Source organism: Protobothrops mucrosquamatus, unplaced genomic scaffold (genome assembly GCF_001527695.2).
Source record: "Protobothrops mucrosquamatus isolate PMUCROS unplaced genomic scaffold, P.Mucros_1.0 scaffold2684, whole genome shotgun sequence".
Taxonomy (NCBI): domain Eukaryota; kingdom Metazoa; phylum Chordata; class Lepidosauria; order Squamata; family Viperidae; genus Protobothrops; species Protobothrops mucrosquamatus.
This window is the reverse complement of record NW_015388731.1, coordinates 50,407-71,970: the sequence shown is the minus strand read 5'-3', so window position 1 is coordinate 71,970 and position 21,564 is coordinate 50,407. Positions and strand designations below refer to the sequence as shown.

Sequence of the window (21,564 nt, the reverse complement as noted above, 5' to 3'; positions counted from 1 at the left end):
GAGGCAACACTACCCAGGATCTTAAGAAGCAAAAGTCAGAATATTGCACAGTGTTTCTACCCTACAGATGACTTGGCCATCTGCTCTTTTCCTCAACGGATTTTTCTTTCTATGCCATCAATACATCATTTTCATTTTTGGGCTGATCAGTGATTGCAGAAAATTTAAAAAATCAATGACAAGGTTTGCATCAATGCTGCTATGGAGAAGCTTAAGAGACTTTTATCTATCCCCTCCCCATAAGATAAGATAAGATAAGATAAGCTTTATTGTCATTTGTTTTACTGTGGGCACAACGGTACACATCAAAAATGAAATTTAGTTGCCCGCTCTCAAAGTGAAACACATACAGGACACACACCTAAACATACTATGAACAACATATGTACAGACCCATATCCCTATATAAACGTAGCAAATAAATATTAAATACTGTCCATCTTGAATATAAAACAGAAGGAGGAAGCTTGAGAGTTCACAAGGTTAATGCTGTATGGGATGAAACTCTGGCTGAATCTGGATGTTCTGCTACGGATACCACGAAGCCCCCTCCTCCCAGAAGGTAACAAGGAAAACAGGTCGTGAAGAGGATGTGAAGTGTCCCAGATAATCTCACGGACCCTGCTCAAGCAGCGCTTCTGTGCTATGTCCTGGATGGGAGGGAGGGAACTGCCAATGATCTTTTCGGCCATCCTCACCACTCTCTGCACCGCCTTCCTGTCTGAAGCAGGGATGCCTCCAAACCAGACTGTGATGCTGTATGACAGGATGCTCTCGATCATCCCCCTGTAATGAAAATAAGGACTATGGGTGACCTGATAGCCCCAATATCTCAGGGGCTGCCCCAAAGAAGAGGGAGTCAAGCTATTTTCCAAAGCGCCTGAAGGCAGGACAAGAAGCAACGGGTGGAAACTAATCAAGGAGAGAAGCAACCTAGAACTAAGGAGAAACTTCCTGACAGTTAGAACAATTAACCAGTGGAACAACCTGCCTCCAGAAGTGGTGAATGCTCCAAAACTAGAAGTTTTTAAGAAGAGACTGGACAACCATTTGTCTTAAATGGTATCGGGTTTCCTGCTTGAGCAGGGGGCTGGACTAGAAGACCTCCAAAGTCCCTTCCAACTCTGTTATTCTGTTATTTTATTAAAAGGCAAGGGAGGTGGGCATTTCCATAAAGGTCCTCCATTTCTAGGAATCATCTCACTCCCCAATGAACTGGTCATATAATAACAAGGAGTTAATCATAGCTTGCCCCCATGTTTATTTGAATAGCGAAACCATGTCTCCTTAGTTAAGTAGGTCATTTGAATGGGAGCGAAAAGAGTGTTCAAAAGATCTCCTTCCATCCCATTGGTTTAAACAAAAAATTGAATCTAGGATTTTGCCACTCAAAGTGGGGGCTTGACCCCTGGGTTGTGGCAGTTGCATCAGTCTGCAGGCATCCCCTTTTTGACCTTACAGACAGGTAATTCCTGGTAGATGGAGCCTAGGGCTGGTAACACCCAACACTAAAAGGGGGAAGGAAGATCACTGAGCTATGGAGCATGATGGGTGGGAAGCATGATGCAGATCTGGACAGATGAGCAGGACCTGTTTTGCTCCTCATTAGGAAGAGTACATCAATAAACTAAGTTTCAGGTTTAATGATTGTAACTATGATTTATGACAGTGGTGGCGAACCTATGGCACACGTGCTAGAGGCATCACTCAGAGCCCTCTCTGTGGGCACGCGCACCATGCCCTGGAGATGGCAACCATCCCTCTTCAACCATCTGCCTGCTACTCGCCAAGATCCCACGTGGCCGGATGCATCCCAGCATGGCTGGTTCCCCCCCCCCCAGTCCCATCCCTCTTGGCCTCGCATGCTCTCCTTTTCCCGGGCATGACACACTGCATCGCCTCCTCAGCTGTTGGCCGTCCGTCCAGCTCAGAGGCGGCTTCTCTGAACTTCTGGCGGCGGGCTGCGGAGCCCCAGAGTATGCCGGTCGAGGGGCCAGCAGGCTGTGGCTGCTGACGGACACTGTCGGCCCCATACGCTCGCTGGCCTCTGTGTGTGGGGGCCGATGGTGTCAGGCAGCAGCCGCCCCGGCCCCTGCCTCGCCTTGCCCTGCGACAATGGCACCCCCACCCTACCTCGCCTCACCCCACAGGACGAGCCTCCTACCCACCGCCCCACCTGCCAGAGACCCCCTGGATCTCCCCCAACCCTGCCCGGCCACCACAGGCATTCCTCCCCACGAGCAACATCGAGGTGACCATGCCCACCTTGGCCACACCCACCCAGTCTGCCATGACCACAGCCACGCCCAGCCAGGGGGGCACACCCACCTGGCACCCGGAAATAAATAAGTGGGTTTTGGGTTGCAGTTTGGGCACTCGGTCTCTAAAAGGTTCGCCATCACTGATTTATGACTTATCACTTTTTTGCTTGTATGTACACTGAGATTTATGCACTGGAGACAAATTCCTTGTGTGTCCAATCACACTTGGCCAATAAAGAGTATTCTATTCTATTCTATTCTATTCTATTCTATTCTATTCTATTCTATTCTATTTCTATTTCTATTTCTATTTCTATTTCTATTTCTATTCACTTCACTAGGGAGAAATTCATGTGATTTAAGACATAAAGCAGTATTTCTCAACCTCAGCAACTTTAAGATGTGTGGCTGGTTGGGGGATTCTGGGAGTTCAAGTCCACCCATCTTAAAGCTGCTGAGGTTGAGAAGCACCATGGTAGAGAATCATTTATTGGTGCAGCAATTACATATTTGGGAACCAGTCTTTGCTGAATTATGCCAGCTCTTCCTATAGCCCATCCCCGTTTTAATCTCTTCCTTTCTGACATCAGGCGTGAAAATGAACTGAAGCTGCCCCATGATTGGCTGTGCTACCTGGCTCCAGAGATTGTGCGCGAGATGGCTCCCGGGAAAGATGAAGATAAGCTGCCCTTCTCCAAAGCTGCTGATGTCTATGCTTTTGGGTAAGAAAGAGAAAAGGTCACAGCAGGTGCTTCTTCTCAAGATCTGTAAAAAATATCCTGCCTTTCTGGAAAGAACACGGTGTGGCCATCTGGGGAAAGCTAAGCAGGTCTGGAAGGGGTTAGCGCCTGGATGGGGGACAATCTGAAAACCCCCATAGAGCCCAATTTTAACTTGGCTAGAGAATGTTGAGAAAGACAATGGCACCCCATATCATGCCCTGAAAAATCTTATTATGTTGTATACAATCATGAATTCTAACCACTGGACCACCAGGAATCCTGGTGGCGCAGTGGTTACAATGCTGTATTGCTGGCAAATTCTGCCCACAACCAAGAGCTTGATTTGGACAGGTTCAAGGTTGACTCAGCCTTCCATCCTTCCAAGATCGGTAAAATGAGGACCCAGATTGTTGGGGGCAATATACAAATAATGCTTACCTTGTGCTATAAAGCACTATGCGGTGGTAGATAAGTCTAAGCCAGGGGTAGGCAACCTTGGCTCGTTCATGACTCGTGGACTTCAACTCCCAGAATTCCTGAGCCAGCCATGCTGAGGAGAAAGGGAGAGGTTTCCATGCTGAGCCATGCTGGCTCAGGAATTCTGGGAGTTGAAGTCCACGAGTGATGAGGGGGCCATAGTTCCCCCATGCTGGCTCAGGAATTCTGGGAGTTGAAGTCCACGAGTGATGAGGGGGCCATAGTTCCCCCATGCTGGCTCAGGAATTCTGGGAGTTGAAGTCCACGAGTCATAAAAGAGCCAAGGCTGACTACCCCTGGTCTAAGTGCTATTGCTATTGTATAGCAAGAAGACTAGTTCCCCCCCCCAAATCACCTATGTATTGCAGGTAGTTCTTGACTTACAACAATTTTGTAAGTTCGAAGTTACAACAGCACTGAAAAAAGCGACTTATGACCATTTTTCACACTTAACAACCATTTCAGCATCCCCATGAGCAAAATTCAGATGTTTGGCAAAGGGTTCCTATTTATAATGGTTGCAGTGTCCTGGGGTCATGTGATCAGTTTTTGTGACCTTCTAACAAACAACGTCACTTCGGGAAGTCAGATTCACTTAACAACCATGTTACTAACTTAACAAATGCAATGATTCACTTAATAACTGTGCCAAGAAAAGTCATAAAACGGGGCAAATTCACTTAACAAATGCTTCACTTAGCAGCATAAATTTCTGGGCTCAATTATGGTCGTAACTCGGAGACTACCTATATAGCATGATGGGGCGATATATGAGTCTAAATGCTAGTGCTATCGCATAGCAGGAATTTATTTCCCCAAATAATTTATGTATTGCTAAACTTCTCATTGTCATGACTTTAATTGGGTCAGGAGTAGGCAACCTTGGCTCTTTTATGACTGGTGGACTTCAACTCCCAGAATTCCTGAGCCAGCATGGCTCAGCTTGGAAACCTCTCAATTTCTCCTCAGCATGGCTGGCTCAGGAATTCTGGGAGTTGAAGTCCATGAGTCATAAAAGAGCCAAGGTTGCCTACCCCTGAATTGGGTGAAATAGGGCAACGGTTTTTTGAAGCTTGTACCTCAAATGAGGTAAATAACAGAATGCGTTCAAAATAGAAGGACCTATGATTCCCGAGGGACTGAAATTTGGGGAAGCTGTGGCTGCCTCAGGGTGGCTGGGTTGCTGCAGCAGTCACGAGATCTTCCCTTTCACTCTAGCGGTTATACGCGATGCAATTAAGCGTTGAAAAGGGTTGGGAACGATGCTAACGGTGTTTTCAAAAATCAAGTGAAATATTTGCATCTGTGGGTGTGAGTGTTTAACCTGCATTCACTGATTTTTATATTTTACATCTTGTAGAAATTAATGACATTTCAAAAGTCATGACATTTGAAAATTGCTGTTCCGGGAAACTTCAACTCTTTTTTAAAAGAAAAATAGCTTTTTCTCTCCAAACACAGTCCCAATTGTGGTCTAACTTAAGAGGTTTTTTTTTTAATTTTTATAGTTTGTCACACAGTCAGCCAGATGTGCAGAATATAATCTACTGATTATTATTAACTTAAATTATTAAGTTAAGAGTTGTCTTGATGTTTTTTTATACAGGCAGTCCTCGACTTACAACAGCTTGTTTAATGACCATTGAAAGTTACAACGGCACCGAAAAAAGTGACTTATGACTGTTTTTCACAGTTTATTACCATTGCAACATCCCCATGGTCATGTGATCAAAATTCAGACCATTGGCAACTGACTCACATTTATGACGGTTGCACTGTTCCCCTTTTGCGAATGTCTAACAACTAAAGTCAATGGGGAAGCCAGATTCACTTAACAAGTGTGTTACTCACTTAACTAGTGCAGTGATTCACTTAGCCACTGTGGCAAAAAAGGTTGTAAAATGGGGCAAAACTCTCTTAACTGTCTCACTTAGCACTGAAAGTTTCGGCTCCATTGTTGTCACAAGTTGAGGACTACCTGTAGTACAGTTGTCAGCATTATTATGATCCTTGGCTAAATTAGAAATGGGGACTTACCACTCAAGACTTTGAGATGGGCCCCAGACTGGAAGGGGTGTATTTCAGAAGCCAAATGCTTGAGCATCAGGTTGCAGAATACAGGCAGTCCTCAACTTATGACCACAATTGAGCCCAGAATTTGTGTTGCTAAGTGAAACATTTGTTAAGTGAGTTTTGCCCTATTTTACGACTTTTCATGCCACGTCTGTTAAGTGAATCACTGCAGTTGGTAAAATAATAACATGGTTGTTAAGTGAAACTGGTTTCCCCATTGACTTTAGTTGTCAGAAGGTCGCAAAAGGGGATCACATGACTCCGGGACGCTGTAACCATCATAAATATGAATCGGTTGCCAAGCATCTGAATTTTGATCACGTGACCATTGGGGATGCTGCAACGGTCGTAAATGTGAAAAACAGTCCTAAGACATTTTTCGCAGAGACGTAACTTTGAATGGTCATTAAATGAACTGTTGTAAGTCGAGTACTACTTGCATATGATGTCTAGATGTTGGAAAACACCAAGAACAATGTTTCAAAAACATGGCAATTATGCTTTGTCTCAAACATATCTGATTGATATTAGATAGATAACCTTTACTGACATTTTTATTGGACTGTATTTGTGTGTCAGCTTAATTAAGTTAGTTGAAACCAAGCAGCGTCATTTGTGCGTTTTCTATTTGTTAAAATGTATTCTGATAATCTAGACTCTGAGGTTTACAGTGGTACCTCAGTACTCGTTGTTAATTGGCTCCGGGAGGTGCAATGAGTAAACAAAAATGATAAGTACCAAATTTTTCCAATCAGGAATAATGTAGTGAGTCATAAGACAGCCGACACTGACAAGTTTGGCTTGTTGAACACCAAACAAACAATGAGTATCACGACAATTTTTTTTATCAAAATCAATGAGTTTCAAAGCAGTTGAGTACCAAGGTACCATTGTATAGTTAATAGTTCAGTGTATTGTGCAAAGCTAGAATACTGTGTTAATTCAGGAACAGAATTAAGCACGTTGGACAATTCACTTGCCCAGAGGCTAGATGGGGGTGTGGTTTGCTTCCTGGTATATGGAGTTTTGTGGTAAGTGGTAGTCATTTTATGAAAATGCCAAGGGCATGTTCTCACAGTACTGGTTTCCAAAGTTTGCCTCCAGCTAGTTCAGGGGTCTTCAAACTTGGCCCTTTTATGACTTGTGGACTTCAACTCCCAGAATTCTTCAGCCAGCATGCCTGGCTGGCTGAGGAATTCTAGGAGTTGAAGTCCACAAGTCATAAAAGGGCCAAGTTTGAAGACCCCTGAGCCAGTTAAACAATATTCCCAATGGGATGTTTTGGTTTACAATTCCCAACACCACCAGCCAGCAGAAAAGCAGTGTTTTGCAACAGCTTGTGTCACCTTCAGGATTCTTGTCAGCCTAAAGATTAAAAAGACAAAATTCATTCAGGTTGGCCTGGCATATGATTTATTTAGACACCATCTTTTCTACCGAAGTTCAGGTGGCAAACACAGTGTTCACCCCTATGAGGATTAATCTTCCAGCCTCTGTTTGAAGACCTCTAGCAAAGAATTTGCTACTTCGTGTAGCATTCTGTTCCACTGGCTGATTTTTAAAGGAGCCCACATGAATGAATGAATGAATGAATGAATGAATGAATGAATGAATGAATGAATGAATGAATGAATGAATGAATGAATGAACGAACGAACGAACGAACGAACGAACGGATAAACACCTGCCTATTTGGTGCCTTGGCTGTCAACATTGCAGACCTTCACCTTGGAACTGCTTTTCTTCTCAGGACTGTGTGGTACGAGCTCCAGGCCAGGGAATGGCCCTTTCAGAGCCAGCCAGCGGAGGCCTTGATTTGGCAGATCGGAAGCGGTGAAGGAATGAAGCAAGTCCTGCAAGCCAGTAGCCTGGGGAAAGAAGTCGGGGTAAGTGGATGTGGGCTCTGCCCTCAACCTCATGGAGTCCCAGAGTGGGATCCAGGAATCTTGGAACCAGCTGCTGCCTGGGGCAACAGAAGGATGCGCTTCCCATTCACAAATTCGACCCTTATCTCATTTATCAGGTGGGACTTGAATTTCAGTTCTCAAACCTCCAGGAGCCTTTCCTTGGGCATCCAAATATGCCTCCTTTTTATTAATTTGGTTTACATTTCCCTTTTCATTGAGGAGCTCAAGGTGGCCCACCTTGTATCCTATCCTCTTTAAAATAATTAGCAATATACTTAATCATCAATCACTTAGCAACCAGTAGAAGTTACAACAGACCCCTCCCCCAGTGTATTTATGACAGCAGCTCCGGAGTTCCAACAATGGCATCCCCTACAGCAGTGATGGCGAACCTTTTGGAGAACGAGTGCCCAAACTGCAACCCAAAATCCACTTACGCATCGTCGGGTGCCGGGTGGGTGTGGCCAATTGGGTGGGCGTGGCCCATTGGGTGGGCATGGCTGCGGTGGTAACGGCAGACTGGGTGGGACTAAAAAGTTCAATCAATCAATTCCAACTTTGCAAGATCTTTTTTTCCCCGCAAGAAGTTGAAACTGACTGATTAATTGAACTTTTTTTTTTTTTTGCACATGGCGGCGGAGGCCTAAAGCGAAAAGGTTTTATAAAACCCAGCTGAAGGCCTAGGACTGGGGCGATGACACATGTGCCCACAGAGAAGGCTCTGCGTGCCGCCTCTGACACCCGTGCCAAAGGTTCGCCACCACTGCCCTACAGTCACGTGACTACATTTCAAGTGCTTGGCAACTGGCTCGCCTTTATGACCAGTTGCCATATTCTACAGTCATGTGATAACGATTAAGTTTGGGGGGTTTTTTTGTCAGAAAGGCTGGTTTCAGGCAAAAAAACCCTCATAGGAATGCATTGACTTGCTTAACAACTGCCATGTTCACTTAATCAGTGTGTTTGTTTTACGACTGCCATGTTCACTTAATGGCTGCTGCTGCAAAAAAAAAATCTAAATTCGGATCAGTCATGTGGGTGCCTCAATTTACAACCATCATGACTTACAACAAAAATTCCAGGCTCCGTTACAGTCGTAAGCCTAGGACCAGCTGTAGATTCTCCTTTTTCGTCCCATCCAGTTTTCCAGGACAGTGACATCCCCAGTCTGATTTTTGATTTCCTTTTCCCCTTGCGGGGGCTCATGTCAATTTACTATCCCCTGACAGATTATACAGGAGGTACAAGAAGAGATACCATATGCTTGATTCCTGTGCAATTGGGGGCCCTGTTTTCTGTATCCAATTAATGCCTGCATTGGTTGACGTGACTGAGCAGAAGTTCTGCAGCTACGTTCAGTCTATCAATCTCGAGGTTTTTAGCAAGTCACTTTACAATTCCTTCCAAGTCAGGCTGGTTAAAAGCAGCTCTTAGAAGTCGCCATCTTCAAACTGACACTTTGAACTACAACCCCCACTGCCACAAAGGATTGTAGATGTTGTAGAGCAGAGGTCCCCAACCTTTCGGGCACCAGGGACCAGTTCCGTGGAGGGAGTTTTTTCTGCGGACTGGAGAATGCATGGTTTTGTGTGCTGCCTGCATCCCACAGATGGGGCTTTGTTTGTTTGTGCGGACCAGTTGCTGGCATGCCGTGGCCCGGTACCGGTCCACGGACCGGGGGTTGGGGACCCCCTGTTGTAGAGCAATTTATTTGGGCAGCTTGCAGTTAACCCAGGCTTTAAAACAAAAAACAAAAAACAACCTTGTACAGTTTGGGCTCTTCGTATTGGAATGGCTTTCTTTTCCAAGGATGCTATGGATTAATTTTTTTAAAAAAAGATGATTGTCTTTTTTGTAGGAAATCCTCTCGGCATGTTGGGCTTTTGATGTAGCTGAGCGGCCCAAATTCACCCTCTTGATGGAAATGCTTGAAAAATTGCCAAAGCTTAACCGGAGGCTTTCTCATCCAGGGCACTTCTGGAAATCAGCTGAGTACGTATTGTCTCTCCATGTCTCACCCGTTTCCAAAAATTGCATTTTATTAGGCTTTTGATTGATGAACAAATGAGTCATGGTCCCAGGGTGGCAGGTTCGATAGACACCTCCATATTTATTACAACATACTAATAAGGAAGGCTTGTGTGTGTTTCCCAAATAAAGTGGCTATTTAATAAAGTGGGGCTTCTTTAAACAAATCATAATATCATCCAACTTTAAATCTGCCTCCTCTGTCTCTTCCCGCCAATCATTTTTTATTTCACTTTCATTTGTTGTCTGTGTGGGTGTGACTGCGCCAAGACAGAGTTTTCCAAGGAGTCTTGTGCCATTTAAAAAGTATTTTTTTTATACCTGAAGCTAGCTGGCTGAATGGCTGGCAGGTAGGCAGGAAGAAAGGGAGAGAGGGAGGGAGGGAGAAGGAGAGGAGGAACGACGTGGGAGAAGGGAAGGAAGGAAGGAAGGAAGGAAGGAAGGAAGGAAGGAAGGAAGGAAGGAAGGAAGGAAGGATATGGAAGAAGGAAGGAAGACTGGCTGGCTGGCTGGCTGGGGAATTCTGGGAGTTGAAGTCCACATATTGTAAAGTTGCCAAGATTGGGAAACACTGCCTATGTGCAGTGCACATAAAAAACAACCAGAGCTTCAACTGCCACGTTGACTTTTGAAACAACGCTGTGGACATCCCTGAAGCCTGGACAGAAGCCCTCCTAGCCAAAATGCAGGTAGCGGTATCTGTCTTACAGGTAGTCCTTGATGTACCATCATTTGTTTAGTAACTGTTCAAAGTTACAGTGGCACTGAAAAAAATGTGACAATCAGTCCTCACAGTTAACAATCGTTGCAGCAATCCCAAAGTCATGTGATCAAAATTCAGTCCCTTGGCAGCCGGCATGTACTTACAATGGTTGCAGCACCCCAAGGTCATGAGATCGTCATTTGCAACCTTCCCAGCCAGCTTCTGATGAGCAAAGTCCATTGGGGAAGCTGGATTCGCTGAATGCCTGCCTGATTCATTTAACGACTGCAGAATTTTGTCAGGGCAAAAACGGTTGTAAAATCGGGTGCCACTTAACCATAGAAATTCTGGTCCCAGAACTGTGATTGTAAGTTGAGAACTACCTGTCATCCCCTTTTCTCATACGGTGGCATCTGATGGAATGTGAGAAACATGCACCTCACCCACAAACACACCGAATGTCTTCCCTGCATCATTGAAACATTATTCTTGCTTCTGAGCTTCCCATCATTTCACATCAGAAAAGCCGTATCTGGGTTCACTTATTATACAGTGATACCTCAGTACTCGTCGTTTCTGGGAGTACATATAGTCAAGGCCATGGTTTCCCCAGTTGCAATGTATGGCTGTGAAAGTTGGACCATAAGAAAGGCTGAGCGCCAAAGAATTGAGGCCTTTGAACTCTGGTGCTGGAGAAGACTCCTGCGAGTCCCCTGGACTGCAAGGCGATCAAACCGGTCAGTCCTAGAGGAGATCAACCCTGACTGCTCTTTAGAAGGCCAGATCCTGAAGTTGAAACTCAAATACTTTGGCCACCTAATGAGAAGGAAGGACTCACTGGAGAAGAGCCTAATACTGGGAAAGATGGAGGGCAATAGAAGAAGGGGACGACAGAGAATGAGGTGGCTGGATGGAGTCCCTGAAGCAGGAGGCGTGAGCTTAAATGGACTCCAGAAGATGGTAGAGGACAGGAAGGCTTGGAGGAACGTTGTCCATGGGGTCGCGATGGGTCGGACACGACTTTGCAACTAACAACAACAACCCAAACAAACCACGTGATTTTATTATGTAATATTTTGTTTTGGCTGGGAAGAACTTTCTGTCTGTTAGTTTTTCTATGTCAGTAACCCTCCCAGCATGGCGGACTTCCTGTCTGCCCTCTGTGGCCGTCCCCCTCCTTTTGCAGTGACCTTCCTAGCATGGCGGACTTCGTTTTACAACCACAGTGATCCACTTAACGACCACAGCCAAAAAAGGTCACAAAATCAGTCACAGTCACATGGTGACCCACTTAATGACCGATATGTTTTATGACGGTAATTCTGGACTGAATTATGGTCATAAATCGAGGAGTACCTGTACTCTTTTTTTCAGGATTTCATAGGTCTTTTTTCCCCAAGAATTTTATTAACAGTTTAATAAATGTGTTAATTTCATGAGATAAAATGAAAATAAAGATAATAGGAAAGGAGGGAAAGGAAAAAAGGTGAAACAGGGCAAAGGGGTTAAAAAAAAAAAAAGCATTAACGTTCAGCTTTTTTCAGTGTAGTCAAGTACAAAACAGAATTTTGACCTTGGAGCTCTTTCTCGTCCAACCTCTGGCCCAGAGCAAAAAAATCTGACCCTTTGAGACCCACATTTCTGTGGAATCAGTTCAGTTAGGAAAATGAGCTCTGAATAGCTAAACACACAAATCTCTCTTTTTTTCTGTGTTTCTGACCTTTGAACCTTTTTGACTGTGAACTAACTCCCCCCCCCCTTTTGTGTGTCTTCCTTCTACTTTCTCTCTTACAGGTTGTAGCTCCTGGCGCAATGGCTGAATTTCTTCTTGCATGAGCACTTGTGACTAATCTACCCAGCAGCTCCAACCTTGTGCACACAAGCATGTGTGCACCTGCTTTCCGTTTTTAACCCTTGAGTGCCCCCGATGCTGCTAACGGTTCCTTCTTCCGTCCTGCCTCTTTTCTTGGTGTGGGCTGCTCATCTGAAGTAACCTGTCTGTTAAGAACTTTTGCCTCTCTGTTAACACTCAACTACATGAAATTTTCCCACTCCTGAAAGTGCAACACTCCCCCCCCTTGCTCCTCGAAGCAACTCACTTGTCAGGTTACCCACCCCCAGTGCTTTCTCTGTCACACTCTCTCTCTCTGCACTCCTACCACCAGCCTGATCTGCAAGATGTAAGCAAACACCAAATGCAAAAACCCTAACAGCACTGCGTGCTTGTCTTTTGTAGGCGACTTTTAAAATAAAGACACGTTGGACTCTAGTGTGCATTTGACTTCCAGCAAGAGAGACATTAAAAACCTGTGTCGATTCTTCCGTAACAGCTCCGGTGGGGCTAATTAGAAATGTATAAATTTTTATCCCACCCAGCCAGGGGATAAATTTTAAGACCAAGTCTTAAAAAAAATATATATCTGAACTGATGAGTGATTGTAACAAGTGCTGAGTTGGCTAATTTTTCATTGTGTCAAAAGTGGTAAATCTTTGCATGTTTCAAAGGTGATGGCATCACTTCCATTGTCTTTTAGAATACTGTATACTGTTCCTGTTTATCACTTTCATGTATATTCTGCCTTTCTATAAATGGAAGAAGCATTACTGCATGCATGAAAGAGAAAGGGTGGGGGGGGGGAGAGGATTTCTTTCTTTTCTTTTTTTAAGATTGTAGTTTGTACATTATTATTTGTATTAAAAGCAAGAACATTTTTAAATGGCTGTCCAGTTGAAATGGGAACAACAGTTTAATGGGGAATTTGAACATGAACTAATTTCCGGTGTAGTCCTGTTTATGTCTGTACTGTCCTTGCTGTTCTCTGAGCCTGGTTGCTGGTTTGCAGACATTTTATGACGTGACTAGGTAACGTCATCAGTGCTAGTGAGTGTGGGGTTTGTTTCCTTTTTATATAAAGCCGTGGTGGTGTAGTGGTTAGTTAGAATGTATTGCAGGCTAATTCTGCTGACTGGCAGCAGTTCGATTCTCACTGGATCAAGGTTGATTCAGCCTTCCATCTTTCCAAGGTCAGTAAAATGAGGACCCAGATTGTTGGGGTCAATAGGCTGACTCTGTAAAAGCGGTATATAAGTCTAAGTGCTATTACAATTTCTATTGCTATATACAATAGCTTGACCTACCAGTGCAGGTGGGGATGTGGTTTCTCCCTGGTAGTTCCTTGATTAGACTATTGTTTTTTGCTTGATTGTTTGTCTGGTACTTATCCCTGCTTATCTGGGTGTTAGTTGCTGGAGAGGATGTGTACTGTTGTTGTTTTTTTGTTTCCTTCTTAATATTTTTATTGTCTCTTTTGAATGGTGTGCAAATGTGGTTTATTTCTATGTGTCTATTGAGGGCTGAACAGGGAGCAAACCCCACACTCATTAGCACTGATGATGTTACCTAGTTGGGTCATGAAATGTCTATAAGCAAGCTCAGAGCGCACTGAGGAATCCGCAATTCAGTTCTGAGCTTCTGATGTATCCAAATCTATTTATGTCTGTTTTAAAGTAAGAGGGATACCATTGCAGCCTAAATGTTTCAACAGTTCCAGTTTCGCCCATGAGGTTTTTTTCTCCCTGGAAATCTTCTCATAGCAGAAAGCAGTGGAGAGATTGATGACGGCCCATTTAGCTAATCAGCTGCAGAAGGCGTTGAATTGATGATATGATGCCTTTTAGAGCATGGGAAATTCAGAGTCTTCCAGCTTTTCTTCCATAAAGGATCTCAAAAGGAAAGACCCCAGTCTGATAACTTAGTGGGTCCTTGGCCATCTAAATAGCCAGTGTACATTTTTTTCATAGATAATAGTGAGCAAAGCATCCAGCTAAATACAAAATCCATTTTTGTGCTCATATGTAAATGTAGCCCATAGATAACATCCATCACACAATTTCCTTTCATGATACTATTAGCCCTTGACTTACAACTGTAACGAAGCTCAGTATTTCCATCGTATGTCATGATGGATGTAAGTCATGGAACCCCACGTGACCAACCCAATTTTATAACATTTCCTCCCGTTATCATTAAGTGAATGTGACAGATGTAAAATGAACTCTGCAGCCATTAAGCAAATACTGCAGTCAGTAGGTGAAACCATTGTCCGCAATGGGTGTTTTTTTTTGCTGGAAGCCAGCAAAAAAGTTGTAAATTGTGGTCATGTGACTGCGGAACACTGGAAATGGTTGTCGATGTGGGCCATTTGCTGAACACCCAAAATAGAATCACACGACTGCTGGGTGGGGGATGGCCATCAGATGTTTGAATCTGGGTTATGTCCATCATAACCTAGAACGGGTAGGCAACCTTGGCTCTTTTATGACTCGTGGACTTCAACTCCCAGAATTCCTGAGCCAGCAGAATTCTGGGAGTTGAAGTCCACGAGTCATAAAAGAGCCAAGGTTGCCTACCCCTGACCTAGAATGATCACTAAGCAACTGCTCAGAAGTCAACTATTACCTCTAAACAATGTTATGTCAAGCACAGAAAAAGAAATAGCAAAGGAAATTAAAGGCAGAAAAGAAAAATAAATCTAATTAAGTCTCGTTGACACAGCACCATTGTTACACAGGTAGTCCTTGGCTTAACGACCACAATTGAGCCCCCAATTTTCGTTGCTAAGTGAAACAATTGTTAAGTGAATTTTGCCCCATCTAATGACCTTTTCTATAGGGGAATCACTGCAGTTCTTAAGTTAGTAACATGGCTGTTAAGTGAATCTGGCTTCCCCATTGACTTTGCTTGTCAGAAGGTCACAAAAGATAATCACATGACCCTTAGACATTGCAGTCCTCATAAGTATGAGTCAGTTGCCAAGCATCCAAATTTTGATCATGTGACTATGGGATACCACAACAGTCGTAACTGTGAAAAATGGTCATAAGTCACTTTTTTCAGTGTTGTTGTAACTTTGAACGGTCACTAAAAGAACTACTGTAAGTCGAGGACTATTTGTATTACCATCTTGTTAAATGTGTAATATTATGCTACATACCTGGGCCTCTACCCCTGAACCATGGGGCTAAATCCTGAATTGGGCAACAGAGCACATTATTTTTATGCTGACCGGCCTAGGTCACAATCCCAACATCTGCAGGTTGGCCTAGGAAAGTTTCTTGTCTGAAACCTGATTAGGTGGCTGCCAATCAGTGCAGGTAATATTTGGTTAGCTGGCCAATAATGAACATGCTCTGTTCAAAGTGGCCTCTATTAGAATCTCCTAAAAAGTTTTATCATGTCTGAACTACAGGAATCTAAAGAACTGCTAGAGGGCAACAAGGAGAAAGCCCTTTGCTGCCATCTAGTGGCCATTTGAGGTTTTGCAGCCTATACTATACTATACTATAATCATACTATACTATACTATAATCATACTAATCCAGCTATGGGCTATTTGGACTTCTTTGCTCTTCGGCTGTTGCTTTGTCAGTGCAGTTAGTCCTCAACTTATCACCAGTCACTTAGCAACTATACTGCAAATCCCCGTGACTGCATTTTGGACACTTGGCCATTGACCTGCATTTATGTACATTTCCAGTCTCCTGCAGTCACGTGTCCGCAAATTTTAACATTTTCCCCCCAAAATGGCATTGACTTCGTTTCTGGCAAAAACGCAGCAAAGAGACTTTGTGACCATGGTGATTGCTTAACAACCTCCACACAAAAAATGTAATAAAATTGCAGCATATTTTATGACTGTCACAATGTGTGATAGTAATTGGCAGGCTCAATTAAGGCCGTAAGTCAGGGGTCTTCAAACTTGGCCCTTTTGTGACTTGTGGACTTCAACTCCCAGAATTCCTCAGCCAGCATGCCTGGCTGAGGAATTCTGGGAGTTGAAGTCCACCAGTCATAAAAGGGCCAAGTTTGAAGACCCCTGCCATAAGTCGATGACTACCTGTAGTCAAGACCGAAAAGTGCCCCAAGACTCACAAATACTCTAGAGTGGCCCTTTTTGTAAGAGAGGGATGTGAATGGGGGTTTTCTTATCCTGAAAATTATTTTTTAATGAGAAAATGCTATGGGACAAAGTTGTTCAAAACATTTGAAGTGCATGCACATTTTCTATAGGAGAGCTGCAATGTCTTGCTTTCTGTGTTGGAAATTAGAACCTGTTTGTTCGTTGGCATTTCATTTTACTGTACAAATTAGCATGTAACTGTTTTAATTTCCATTCTCCTCCTTTTCCCTTCAGCCTTAACAGTAGCAAAATGGTTATCCGTTTTGAACGATTTGCCCTGGGAGATCTGGAATCCAGTAATCAAAAGATATAGCTTGCTGTGTTTTAATGGCCCTTGGCTCCTGTTTTTTCTCTCTCTGTGCCATTCACACGCCTGGGAAAAACCTGTCTGCAATCTTAAAACGGAAAATCCCAAAAATTACGGAAGGAGAAGATGGCGAGACCACCCGCCTCCCCCACACCGCCCTGGCAATATGGATGTTCGATGTGTTTGCTTAAGTCAGAGGCTTCCTTTTTCTGAAATGTTTACATTTGGATGACTTTTTTTCTGTGTGGATTAACGGTTAATAATAAACGTGATAAAAAGATGTCTTTTTTCAAAAAAAAAACAAAAAACACCAAGCATTTTCACTATCACTTTTCTTATTTCAAATTATTCGGGCACTATTTAAACTGTGTGATTACAGATCTGGGTTTTGTTGGTAAAGGAGCAAAAGAATTTTGCGTTGAGAGGGGACCCTTGGTCAGCTGAAAGACTGACAAAACAGGCCTTGAGGGAAGCATGGTGGTGTCTAAGCTAGGGGTGGGGAACAAGGACCCCTTTATGGTTTGTGGACTTCTTGGCTGGCTCAGGAATTCTGGGAGTTGAAGTCCACAAGTCATAAAGTGGCCATAGTTCCCCACCTCTGATCATTCTAAGATGTCTGCAGGGCACCGTTTCACCCCTCCAAAGAGCATTCCAGCTTGGGGAAGGCCTGGAAAATTAAGGGGCCCCTTTCTCCAACCCCCCCTGCCAAGGTGCAGTGTGAAAGTGTTATAATCCTACTGGGTAGACAGGACCTCTGAGCCTGTATATGCATCTCTCAAGCTGCCAAACTGAAAATGAGCCTGAAATAAAATACATGCCGTAAAGCTATCTTCCATGGTTGTGGCTGTACCTCTGAAAATTGCCATCTGAACTTTAATCCTGTGAAGAAGAAGAATTGTGTTGGATGCTGGTGACCACGGCACTCCTGTCATTTTCTTCGCCACAAACTGAAAGTGGTTTACTACCGATTTCCAGAATCCTTTTTAACCACTCAATCCCTTCCTTTGTGATCTCCCATTCTTGTTTCATTTCAGACTGTGTAAATCACCATTTGTGTGATGGGGTTTGGAAGCAGAGTTTCTCAAATACCAGAGGGCAGGAGTGGGGTGGGGGTTGAGGCAATTGTGTGTGTGCACACGTGTATAGTTCTTGCACTCTTCTACACAGCTGCCCCCCTCTCCTAAGTAACAACTACTTCACCTTAAAGCATGAATAGAGAAACCTGTATCCTCCAGATTCTGTATTGTTAGACTTTAGATCCCATCGTCCTGGCCTCTTGACAAGAGGGATAACAGTCTGATTAACCACATTTGGAGTAACATGCGCCAATCCTAACCTTATCCATGATCTAAACCTGTTTCTCCTGCCCCCTTGTGGAGGAATGTGGAAGCTCTGTTTATTCACAGCTGCCCTTTTTATGAACACAATAAATGTTAAGCAGGGTATATTATTAAGCTTTAGCTTATTCTATACCCAATTTTTAGGTTGTTGGTGCAATATTTTATTTTCTCTCTCTTTGTTTCTGAAGCGCTCTTTGGATTTATCATTCAGAAACATAGAATGGAAGTAATATAAGTGGTATAAACATGTTTCTATCTGTCTGATCAATGAAACATGGAGAGTAAAAATTGGAGTGGTGTTCTGGATACTGGGAAGTGGGTGATTCACAGGTGACATTATGGGCTCAGTCCACTTTTGACATTAAACAATTTTAAGATGTGTGGACTTCAACTCCCAGAAATCCCCAGCCAGCCATGGGAATTCTGGGAATTGAAGTCCACAAATCTTAAAAGCTGCCAAGGTAAGGGAATACTGACCTGAGGTTACAAGCCATCGCTGTCTGACTGTCTCTGACTGCCAGTTCCTTAGAAAAGTTACCTGCAAATTACAATTATTATTTTGAATATGCCAGGAAGGAAAATTACAGAATGCAGCAAGAGAAATCATACTAATTGTAATTATTATAATAAACACTTAATAAAGTTTAGGTTATGCTCTTGCTCAACTGAATTCCTGTGTCCTGGTTCACATGGCAGCCCAAACTAAATGTGGTCCCCAGCCTAAAATCTCTGCATTCAATGCAGGTTCCACTCTTATAAACCCCTTCTGTTTACACTGTTATATATCCAGAGACGCATCTGCCAGCAAGTAAGAGAAGGACTCACATTTTCCCCTCATCTAAGGTAATATTTCACAGGCACACACACACACACAAAACAAATCAAGAAACAAAACTGTGCTATTATCTGTTAATTATTCTTTTTATGCTGATTGTAAGAAAAAGAATTAGCTCTGTGACATTGTGAGGTCATGTCTTTCTGATTCTTTTTAAAGGGAAGCGTCTCTGTACATCAAGAGTCTCCCTAATCACCATTTAAACCCTGTACGTAAATTTTTAAGTCTGTAATATTGGAGAAAATTTACTTTTTTTTTCTAAATGTAAACTTTGTACAGTAAATACACATGCCTATATATAAATATATATAAATATATAAATATTTTCTATCAACTAAGTTTGTCTTCTGAAATGGCTATTAATTTAATTTAAAAATGGTTAGTATTAACAAAGAGTTCTGTATTTTTTTTTTCAACTGTTGAGAGGAAAAAAGTTTGAAAAAGAACATTCTATGCTAATGAAATTCTGAATATTTTAGAGTTTCTTTAAGTGAATAAAATTTTGCTCTGGATGAAACACCATGTGTGATGACATTTTTTCTTACAACAATAATGCTGACTTTCTGTGGCTTTGGAGTGTAACTAAAATATAACTTGGGTTAGAATAAGTATAGTTGGGAGTTGAGGATTCTATAGAAAACATCAGATGTTTTCAGCAATTCCTGAAAAGGAGCTGCTATCTTTTTTATCTTCTGCAAAAAATACTGTGTTAACTTTTTAGAGCTGGGGGGGGAATCCATGAGAGCTCATAGATGGCAAATTACATATTTTTTGTGATATCACAGGTGAAATAACACAACTTCTGTTCTCACAGCCAACCTCATGATACAAAAGATACAATCCCATCATTTTTGGAAGTTATCTTGATACACATATCACCACAAGACACCGCTGTAGGGATCTCTGGATATGAGCCGTGGTGGCACAGTGATTAGAATGCAATATTGCAGGCTTACTCTGCCCACTGCCAGGAGTTCGATCCTGACTGGCTCAAGGTTGACTCGGCCTTCCATCCTTCTGAGGTCGGTAAAATGAGGACCCAGATCGTTGGGGGCCAATGTGCTGACTCTGTAAACCGCTTAGAGCTGTAAAGCATTATGAAGCGGTATATAAGTCTAAATGCTATTGCTATTACTGAGTCCGTAAGGAGAAGGGCGGGATATAAATCAAATTAATAAATAAATATATCTACAAGTCTGAAGATAGAGATGGCCCAAGAGAGACTTTCTGCTTAAACTTCCAAACCCTTAAAAATAATCCTTTGGCAAATATTTCTGAATGAACCGAACAGCCGTATAATGAAACAGGAGGACTAAAATGTACCTTACGCTCAAGTAATTTGCCATGATCCTCTTTGTAGTTCCTGGGGCCCTTTCAAAGTGGGCAAGGCCAAAAATAATAGTCCTTTTATGTATGTTTATAAGTCTTACACATAAGATATCCATTTTTCGCCTTAAAACTTCAAAGTCTCCCCAAAGGGTCTGGCATCTACCTGGTATATGGACACTGAACTTATAGAAGTTAATGCATTCCTAAGCTATGAAGACAGAGCCTTCCAGGAATAGGGAACTAAGGAAGGAGGAAGAGAGAATTTTAAAAAAATCGGCAAGTTTGATATAGCTAAGGTTGAGAAACACTGACCTAGAGACTTGTGACAAATATAAGGCAAAGGATAGCCCGTGCCTGAAGGGCAGCATGGATAGTTTGCAATGACGTCACAACAGCAGCCTGCCTTCAACCTGAAATTATATAGGTAGTTCTTGATTTACATGCACAGCTCGGACCAGAATTTCTATTGTTAATTAAGGCAATTGTCTATGGCAGTGGTGGCAAACCTATGGCACGGGTGCCAGAGACGGCACTCAGAGCCCTCTCTGTGGGCACCCGCGTTGTCGCCCCAGCCCTAGGCCTTCAGCTGGGTTTTATAAAACCTTTTCGCTTTAGGCCTCCGCCGCCATGTGCAAAAAAAAAAAAGGTTCAATCAGTCAATTTCAACTTCTCGCGGGAAAAAAAAAGATCTTCCAAAGTTGGAATTGATTGATTGAACTTTTTAGTTCCACCCAGTCTGCCATTACCACCGCAACCATGCCCACCCAATGGGCCACGCCCACCCAATGGGCCATACCCACCCAATGGGCCACACCCACCTGGCACTCAACGATGTATAAGTGGGTTTTGGGTTGCAGTTTGGGCACTCAGTCTCTAAAAGGTTCGCCATCACTGGTCTATGGGGACTCTCAATCATCCAGGTCATGGTTACCCCAAAGGTGCTTTTCCAAAAGGCAACTGGACTTTCTTGGTTTGTTTCCTTGAAGACATTTCACTTCTCATCCATGAAGCTTCTTCAGTTCTGAAGAGCACCTTTGGGACAATCAAGGCAACTGTTAAGTGAGTCACACCCGATTTTACAACCTATTCTGCCAGGCTTGTTAAGCAAATCCCTGCAGTTGTTAAGTGAAACAGGCAATCAATGGGGCAAACCTGGCTTCCCCCATTAACTCTGCTTGTGGGAGGCTGGCTGGGAAGATCATCAAGGGTGATCACATGACCTCGGGATGCTGCAACTGGTTGCCAAGCACCCAAAACTATGGGGAAGTTGCGACAGTGATAAGTGTGAAGACCACTCATGAGTCACTTTTTTCAGTGCCATTGTAACTTTGAACGGTTGGTAATTGAATGTTTGTTTAGTTGAGGATTACCTGTGTAACACAACGGTCACCAACCTTTGCAGCTTGGGAAAATTGAGGTTTTTAGCTGAGACAGGTAGGCAATAGCCACCAGCCAACAATAGACGTTTAAAAAAAGTGGTCTCACTATTAGTATGCTGGGGGATACGGCTAGTATTTCAACTACGTTAGAATAGAAGTAATAGAAATAATAGAAATATAAATAACTGAAATAACCGAAATAACCGAAATAGAAATATAGAATGGAATGGAATGGAATGGAAT

General features: G+C 43.0%; 1 protein-coding gene across 1 annotated transcript in view; it reads left to right on the top strand.

The window, feature by feature from the left end:
• KSR1 (kinase suppressor of ras 1) overlaps nt 1-16,837 on the top strand; it is a 56,309-nt gene extending 39,472 nt beyond the window's left edge. The window contains 4 exon segments of the mRNA XM_015825556.1: nt 2,852-2,983; nt 7,284-7,419; nt 9,299-9,432; nt 16,366-16,837. Of these exon segments, the coding sequence (XP_015681042.1) occupies nt 2,852-2,983; nt 7,284-7,419; nt 9,299-9,432; nt 16,366-16,444 (481 nt within the window). The 3' untranslated portion in view covers nt 16,445-16,837.
• The last annotated feature ends 4,727 nt before the right edge of the window (nt 16,838-21,564 follow it).